At 34.9% G+C, this 9,910-nt stretch overlaps 1 protein-coding gene across 3 annotated transcripts in view; it reads right to left on the reverse strand.

Moving 5' to 3' along the window:
- The window catches only part of LOC106467353 (exonuclease mut-7 homolog), a 59,406-nt gene that overhangs the window by 38,227 nt on the left and 11,269 nt on the right, over positions 1-9,910 (reverse strand). For all 3 annotated transcript variants that reach the window (XM_013927700.2, XM_022395512.1, XM_022395513.1), the window contains exons 8-9: positions 6,712-6,875; positions 1,023-1,206 (exon numbers count right to left, since the gene is read on the reverse strand). In XM_013927700.2, the coding sequence (XP_013783154.1) occupies positions 1,023-1,206; positions 6,712-6,875 (348 nt within the window). The remainder of the gene's footprint in view (positions 1-1,022; positions 1,207-6,711; positions 6,876-9,910) is intronic.

Consider the following 9,910-nt stretch of genomic DNA (forward strand, 5'->3'; position numbering starts at 1 on the left):
CATTCTTCATACTATGTTATCAATGCCTGTACAACATCCTTCATAGAGCCTGTATAACATTCTTCATACTATGTTATCAATGCCTGTACAACATCCTTCATAGAGCCTGTATAACTTTCTTCATACTATGTTATCAATGCTTGTACAACATCCTTCACAGAGTCTGTATAACATTCTTCATACTATGTTATCAATGCTTGTACAACATCCTTCATAGAGCCTGTATAACATTCTTCATGCTATGTTATCAATGCTTGTACAACATCCTTCACAGAGCCTGTATAACATTCTTCATACTATGTTATCAATGCCTGTACAACATCCTTCATAGAGCCTGTATAACATTCTTCATACTATGTTATCAATGCTTGTACAACATCCTTCACAGAGCCTGTATAACATTCTTCATACTATGTTATCAATGCTTGTACAACATCCTTCATAGAGCCTGTATAACATTCTTCATACTATGTTAAGAATGCCTGTACAACATTCTTCACACTACATTAACAATGCCTGTATAACATTATTCACACTATGTTAAGAATGCACTACGTTAACAGTGTGTGTACAACATTCTTTACACTACGTTAACAGTGTGTGTGTGTACAACATTCTTCATACAGCCTGTAAAAGATTCTTAACAGCAATGAATGGTGTGTACAACATTCTTCACCTAGTTTTGAACAATGATATACTTCCCACAGCCTGCACAGTGCCTGAATAAGTTATCATAAGGAATAAAGAAAGACAGACTGAATGAAGTCATAAACTTAAAAATCCTAGTTCTATAATATAAGATCATGAACTTGAAATTCCTAGTTCTGTAATATAGGACCATAAATTTGAAATACTCAAATAGTTTCCTGTCTTGAATAATCTGATTAATAAATCAAAATATCTTTAAATTATAAAAAAATATTACAACATTAACATGAAATAAAATTAATTTTAAGATCACAAATAGCTATAGCTGCATAGTTTACAATCAAGTTCTGATGCCTTACTTTTCACAGCATTACCTGAAATATATCCAACATAGCTCTACAAAACTCATCCAATGTATAAACAATATGAACATCACAATCTGAGAGGCGAAGCTGGAGATAAGACGAAGGATCAGCATCTACATCCCACCTTTCTTCTGACCATTTGTCAGATTCAGACTTTCCAGTATTGCTTGAAACCTGTTCCTGATAGCAGTATCTACATAAAATTCAGTATGAACCTCAGTATTAGTTAAATGATAAACATACAGTCATACACATCAAATGAAACAGTAGCAAAAAATATCATACGAGTTTTAGTAGCATAAGTAGATATTACTTGGGAGAATAAAAATAAAATAAGTGAGCAGACAGTCTCAGAATAAGACAAAAAAAACATTTATTAATACTGACATACTCTAATCAAAAGCACATAATCCTCAGAACTGATTAATCTTCTGTTGCTTCATGTGTGGCATAAATAAGTATTTTTAAATATGAGAAACAAGTTTCCATCATTTCAAGTTTTATAAAAAAAATTCAAGAGTTTCAAATCTCAAGGTATTTTAAGTCTAATAGATGTAGAGTCGTCAACTTTTTGAAGGCCATAGATAGGCCTAAATAAAATGTTTTTAATTGTGTACCAGTTTAACGTTGAATATTATTTATGATTTTAACTTTATACACAAGTGCCAAAATACTATAATAACTCTGAGTGTTATTCTAAAATATTAATGTTAAACGTTATAATTTTCTTATACTGAAAATGTCTTTCCGATAGGTAATTACCGCCATTCACATAAATAGCTATTCTTGTTCAGTGCTGCCCTCTATATAAAAAAAATAATTCATGCCACAATCCTTTTATCTTCCCTCAATTGGAACTGACTGATTCCAATGTGTCTCTCTTGCAAATCATCATGAGACAACCCTCCACCAATAATAGTACAATATACTCTCATGACGCATGCGATGACGCATGCGGCTCCCTCTATTCAATTCTACCGAATTATCACTTTAGAGTTTTGGCAAAAGACAGAAGCACCAGTTTTCAATGGGGAGGAAGAGTGGGAAGTGTGAGAGGAGATAGGTACCTACTGGAAATACATTTTCAGTTTTGCAAAATTATAACTTCTGAAACAGTACATTACCTCCTCTTATATAAATAGCTAGAATCCCACACTGAATAGGTGGAGGGACCGGTGCGAGGGAAAGAAAGCAGCATCCTTCAGAGGTGTCCAAAGGACACTCCCTAAGATAAGATAGTTAGATTCTAAGATCTGATGTGGGGGACTGCACTACTTCTGAACCAGGTATGCTCTTTGCACATCACAAAAATACGTCACAATATGGGTGGAAAAACAGACAAGTACATCCAAGTGGGAGAGAACTAAGGTCGGATAGTGATCCGAACCATACAATATTTATGAAGCTCTATCCCACAAAATATAAAAGTGAGTAAAATTAAAAGGATGTGTCCTAGGTGCAGAGTGGCTAGGGTGTGACGGACCATACATGGCAAGTCAACTAAATCCAAAACTCAAGCCGTTGGGAACCAACATCCATGTGGGGGTAGGAAAGAGGATCATACCAGTGGCAAGTCAACTTCAATCCAAAACCCAGCCATCTGGTGAGGGTAGGAAAGAAAATCATACCATCTTCACCTCAAGTTCATAAGACTGGAGGGAATCAAGAACCCCCATACCCATGAACAAAGCATATGTTAATATAAGAAACTGATAGATTGATCAGGGAACCCGACATCCGGTATCAAAAAGATGTCTCCCTAATGCAAACCATCTCCCTCAAAATTGGAATTGACTGAAACTGCCCTAAGCAGAGTAACATCCTCAAAATAATAAGCATGAAGGGATGGTGAAAGGGGAAGAACCTTAATAAACTGCAAGTACCTCCACTTTGATCCACAACATGGATGGAGTAATAAGAGTATAATTTAGGGAGGAATAGACATCTTTAATACATGTGTGAGGACTTATGTTGATTGGTTCAACTCTAAATCGAAAACCTAGCCATATGAGGGTAGGATGAGGGATCCCAATCTAAGGCGTGAACTGCAGTTTTGATGGTTCACTCCCATTTATATTTATTTCATATTTAAGAATATCACACCATCTACACCAGCAGAACACCACCGCCCTTCTCTCAACTGAATGGTTTTATAATAATTTCTATATTTTGTTTGTATTTTGTATTTCATTAACCCATTCAAGAGGATGCCTCCACAGTCCACCACTACAGTGGCTTGGAACTGGAAAATGGTAAGGACTCTCAAACTCCACTAGAAAATGCGGTGGAGAGTTTGGAGAAATAACAACACCTGAGACAGTGTAATGGATGAGCCCAAAAGCCTATTTTTAAAAGCAGAACATACCAATTTATTTAATACAAGGCATGGCAGAGATGGGCAACTATCCCCTTCTGCTTTACCCATGTAGTCCATAGGCGAGTAAGGTCTAGGACAGGCAAATTTTTTAAGGAATTCAATTGCGAGGATAAAACCTACAAGCAATCTCTGCAGTGTGCCTTGTGTGGTAATGGAAATATAATATGTAAGTCGACATGGCCCTACAGTGCAAGTTTGATTAAAGAATACCTGGTTAGGCACCACTCGCCATAGAGTGGGATCCAAACAATGAGTAATAATAAAAAGGGAAAAAACCACTGAAAAGAAATAAAGAATAATAAAAAACTTACCCAGTTAAAGTCTAAATAATGGCTACAGGCAGAAGACGATAGCCTGAAGAGGAAGAAACTGGGTTCCTATTGAAATGGTGAGAGATGAACGTATTAGGGGTAGTCAACATGCCCGATTGAAGAATTTCCTCCAAGGGATGATGAAGATGAGATGTCAATGAAAATGTATGGTATCGATTTTTGATGAGAAGGCACCTGAAACAAAGAACTTGAGGAAGACAGTAACCATGAATAAGCCAATCAAATTAAAAGCTGAACCCAATTGGTGAGGGTGGAAGGAGAAAGATCACTAACAGAGGATGGCTGCCAAGGAATAAAGAGGTGAGAATGGGCACCATGGAAGGAAGCCATGCAAGCAATATAACAGTGAAGAGCATGTGCAGGATGTAGAAGTCTATCCAGATCAGGCCGAGAATAAAGGTGTGAAATGGAAGTGAAATCAGCGAAAAGAAGGAATAGTTACCCTCACGAGCCACCAAAGTTTTGGGAAGACAAGAACAATCCAGATAAAGTAGAAGATATGTAAAATGATAAAGAGCTTTTAGCTTCTGGACGTTGAAGGTCTCAAGTCTTAAGGGAAAGGTAAAACAAGGAGCATGTGGAGAGTGATTTGAATGGAGGCAAATTGAGGCAGTGAAGGACCAAGTTAACATCCCAATCTGGAAGAGCAGCCCACCACAGCAGATGATGAATCCAGAAGTAATGCATCAACAGAAAAAGAGTAGGAGAGGTAAGTACCCAACAGTATCAGGAAAAATGAAAGGTATGGGACAAGGATGCCCAATAACTCGCGATCAAGGAGACAGAAGACCCCCGATTGAAAAGCCAAGTGAGGAAATCTGCAATATGAGGAGCAGTGGTTTGAGCAAGGAAAACCCTTGACCCAGAGACCAGCAGCAGAAAGCATTTTATTGACATTGATAAACTTCTATGGAGGAAGGGCGAATGTAATGAGCCAGAAAAGAAGCTACCCATCAGGACAGGCCAGATCTCCTCGCCAAGGACCAGATAAAAATCAGGTGTGAAGAAGGAGGAAGGAAGGTCCGAACGAATCAACAGTGACCGAGGTTGATGAAAAAAGGACGGAGTCAGAGGAAGAGGTAATGGAAGGGTAAGTTGGAGGTGAAGAAGCTGCAAAAACCAAGGCTGAGCTGGCCAGTAAGGAGCAATTAGAAGGGCTTGACACAGAGTGGCATGGATGATTGAAATCACCCAATGAAGAAGTTTTAAGGCAGGATAGACATATATGTATTTGTTGGTCCAGTCTTGGCTAAAAACATTAACAGCCAGAGCAAGAGGATAAAGAACCAGAGACCAAAACAGAGGCAGTTTGTGGTTGAGAGACATGGCAAAAGCATCGATTTGAGGATTACTCCACTGAAGGCAAAGCAACTGGAAAACAGAGAGAGAGAGAGAGAGACAGTGCACGCAACTGATAAACCACTCCATGGTGAACAAACCAGAGATAGAATCACAACTGATGAAATATTGTGATATGCAAATAAGCATCTGACACATCCATCTTGGTCATCCATAAATCCGAAGAAAATGCCCACCTGATGGTGAGAAACGACTACATGATGAAAAGGGGCAGATTTAGAAATTGATTGAGGTAGGACAAATCTATTAAAGCTGCCAGTTTCCAGTTTTCTTGGGGACAGCAAACAGCATGGAATAAAAGCCTGGAGAAAGATGATGAACAGGTTCGATGGCCTGTTGAGACAGAAGGTCTTGTACCGCCTCCGACATATGCTAGCTGGTGGTAAGATTCCAGCAACAGAGAAACCACGTGTGTAAAGCAAGAGCCCAATAAGAAAATCTAGCCAACATGGAAGTAATAAGGGAAAGGCTTTCCCTCAAAAACTCTCAGGGTCTTGGTGGATCACCTCAGAAAGGCGATAGATAGTAGATAAATATTGTAGATGGGAAGCAATGGCAAGACAAAGGCATGAAATGCACAGGAAATTCAGAGACCACAGATAAAATAGACCGCCAACTGTTGAGAGTCAAGAAACGGACAGTTAGCCTGATGGTAAGCTAATGCAAACTGATCTGTAGCCCATGGAGAGCAAGGCATTCCTCAACCAGGGAGGGTGGGAAAACTACATAAGGAGAGGATGAACTATTGTGCAACAAAGAACGATAGGTATCAAAGGAAATCGGGGAAATGGATAAAACATCAGCTTATTCCATAGGTGGGGCATAGGAGGACACGGCAAAATCTGGTGGTGGGACAAATTCAATCTCATGGCAGATAATCACAGATAAATCCAACAACAGGTTCCCCCCTACCTACAGCCTGTGAAAAAGTGCTAGTAGGAGGCAAGATACTCGAAGTGGTAACATGAACCTTAGAATAAATTGTATGAGAAAAAATAAAGACTGGGAAAGGAAGTTAAATTAAAATACTTCTTCAATGTAAAGAAAAAAGTTTTAATGAAGAAATCCCAATCTGGAAATTAAACGATTAAAGTCACGAATGCAAATCACATGAAGAGCACAAAAGGAAAACACACACATCTAAACAGGAGTACTGCCAAACATGAAGTGATACTTCGGTACAATTGAATAAAGGGAGTCACATGCATCATGAGAGTATGTCATTCTTATTGGTGGAGGGTTGTCTCATGATGAATTGCATGAGAGATGCATTGGAATCAGTCGATTCCAACTGAGGGGAGATAAAAGGCTTGTGGCATGCGTAAAAAATTTTTGAATAGAGGGCAGCACTGAATGAGAATAGCTATTTATGTGAGCGGAGTTAATGTACCATATCAGAAACAGTTTGTCTTTCTATTTTAAAAGCATTAGGTAACGTTAACTATATGATCACATATAATTATTCAGAAATACCAGTTACAACTTCATAACATTTTTTATACAAAATTATTTTTTAAATCTATCCAAATACACAAGATATTATTGTTTTTTTTCATTTATTACTAAAAATATTAATAATATTTTAATTAAAATAAGATAAAAAGTTTAGATATTATTCTTTAATGTTTACTTGGAATCATTGCTTTCTAGTGCACTCTGGCATAAGGATTCAGGCCATTCGGACTTGGGAATGTTATAAAATATAGCCCACTTCACTGCACCTGTATTATCGTTAAAACAAGTCAACTCTGTTAGCAACTCTCGCTGGAGGTTTGGATCTTGACCAACAGCTTCCTGGAGAGAGAATATTTTAAAGCCACTCAAAAATTTCCCTCCAATCACAGTTATCAGATATTTTGAAATTGATATAACATCAAAAATTTGGCTTAAATCACAGTTATCTGTTTTTTGAAATTAATAAAACATCACAAATTCATCTTAAACCACAGTTACCTGTAATTTTAAAATTGGTAAAAGATCAAAAATTCTGAATTCAGTTCTAAAGAGTGTTTACAAAGAAAGATTAAATTTATTTAAAGAAAACTTTTGTTCTTTTAAGAGCAGAACTATAATAATTCTAGTATTAGGAGATAAACCTGTGAATGTATGTACTAAAATTATTTGACTACTTAAACACTCTTTATCAAAAATTTTGATTTAAACAGATATAGACAGGATTGAATCCTGGACTACCCATATGTGCTTTACCATTTGAGCCAAAGCCCAAAGATTTTTTTTCACATGTGCATCATTATTAAGTGAAATATTATACATATGAGAATGGTACATGTTTTTCAATAGACTAATCTTTTAAATAACACTGTTGTTGTAATATGTAGTTGGACATGAATTAAACAAAAACTACTAAACAGAATATCGAGCTGTTTTTAGATTTAAAGTAAAGTGAAAAAGAATGGAATGACTATAAACAAAATATATCTCTGTACACAAAATTTTTTTTGTATAAATATCTTGTCTTTGTGGATAATCACCATTTTTGACTAAAATTTTAAGATCTTTTCTTGAACAAACTCTTGAGAAGCAGCATTATAAACTAATCACAACATAGTGATTCTTTAAAATTATTTTATCAAGAAGTGTAAAAATCAACTGTCTTCATTTGTTGTTATTTCACTTATTTTTCTTTTTTCTCTCCTTCAAAGTATTATGAAAGTGTCAGGTCCACTACGACCAATAACTTTAAACATTATTGTTGATTTTTATGTGCCTGTATTGAAATAGTTGAAAATGTATAAAAGTTATAAAATAGTAATTTTTTTTAAATTATGGTATAAAGAAGTGTAAAAATAAATTGTCATCATTGTTTGTTTTTTTGGAAATTTCTTGTTTGTTTATGAATCTAAATCACAGTTGTATATCATCTGAAACCTGTAATTATTTTCTTTTGCCCAATCTGTTAGCTGAAGACCAAATAAAATGAATGAAGTTGTTAGTTGTGACTATTAAGACTATGCACCATAATTTATATAGCAGATTAACTTGTACTTCACATACAAAGCATATTAAAACTTTAGGCCTAATTGTCAATTTTTAGGCCACTTTTAGAATTTGTATTGAGATGTAATGGTATTCCATTATTTATAAGCCACGGAAAGGTAAAGAATTAACTTAATGTGTTTCCTTGCATGTTTATTTATGTAAATGAAGTAACTGTCTTAAATTTTAATGTTATATACACTGTAGTTTTGCACTCATACAAAATAATGCACATTAAATGTAAATAACATTTGCACTTGTGTACACATAAAAGTATCAATAAACAAGTAGCCAATAGGAATATATGGTTTCTAGGTTTCTTACTGACACACATTGTTCTTACTGACACACATCGTTCTTACTGACACACATTGTTCTTTTAATTATATAGATAAAATCAATGAAACACATACTGACTACCACATATTGTTCTTTTAATTATATAGATAATTTCAATGAACAAAATAACTGAAAAAGAAGAGTGTGAGGCAAAATTTGTATTTCATTGGTTTAAGAAAGGAAAAGAAGTCTGATGGAAAATTATTCTTAAATTTATTTTGCAAGATCCTCAGAACACGTATGATAGAACAAGTTCTAGTTACAACCTCAACATTTAAATTGTATCTTGTACAAAAAACAAGAGTTAGAAAAACCTGTATTTCAAAATAATACAAGATCTACTGATTTGTATTATCTATGTCTTTTATATCCAATACATAATTTGCATGTTCAAGAACTGTTGATGTATAACACAAACCACATAAAAGTTTGATATCACTTATAAACTTAGAATGAAGGACAGCCACTTAAGTATAAAATACAATATTAGTTTCTCCTTGCTGTGAGGAATCTCTGGAGATCTCACACGATCCAGTAATCTTTTAACAACTTTCATATTTTATCAGTTTTATTGACATTAAACTATGGGCCAGAGAACTGACCTGTGGCTCAAACAAATAAAACTTAAATTACACATAATCTTCCTATAATTGGCAGATATCTTTAACTTTCTGATTTGGATTCCAAAATTATTTCCTGGGATTAATCTTTTGCTCATAAACAAATGGACTCTGAATGGAAGAGATTTATGAATATTTCTATCGCCTAGAACAGTTGTTAGAGGACAGATGATTTAGTTCAACTTTTGCCATGACTTTAATAATGTTTTGAAACCTTTTCACAAAAGACTGCCCCATAGGAGTTTTGTGTCAGTAATTTCATGACCTTTGCCTATTTGTTGAAACATCTTACATAATGTCCTGGATAATTAATAAAACCTGAACCAACTACTTTGGTTAAATGTGTTTTACTAACTTTATGAAATTTTGAATATTTCAGCTAAGGGATTTAACTTGACAATACAACTTCCATTTTGTCTGTGATTATATAATATGAATATTAGGATAAATGAAATTATTACAAGCATCAAGTGTATGTCTTTAGAATATATAATCAATGACAAAAACAATTTCTAACTTCTGTATGTGTCACAAAGAATGACTTAAAGTTTACTGTCCAAAAAAGCTCATTCAAAATCAACTTGTGTTTTGCTTGTATATTGTAGCGAGTCTGTGAAAAATAAACACTAAAAATGTTTACCTATCCAACAAAACATTTGTGGGTAGTCTCAGAGTGGTATGAAGGAAGAATGCAAGAAATATTTACCTATCCAACACAACATATTTGTAGGTAGTGTCAAAGTGGTATAAAGGATGAATGTAAGAAATATTTACCTATCCAACACAACATATTTGTAGGTAGTGTCAAAGTGGTATAAAGGATGAATGTAAGAAATATTTACCTATCCAACACAACATATTTGTAGGTAGTGT

This window comes from Limulus polyphemus, unplaced genomic scaffold (genome assembly GCF_000517525.1).
Source record: "Limulus polyphemus unplaced genomic scaffold, Limulus_polyphemus-2.1.2 Scaffold2581, whole genome shotgun sequence".
Taxonomy (NCBI): domain Eukaryota; kingdom Metazoa; phylum Arthropoda; class Merostomata; order Xiphosura; family Limulidae; genus Limulus; species Limulus polyphemus.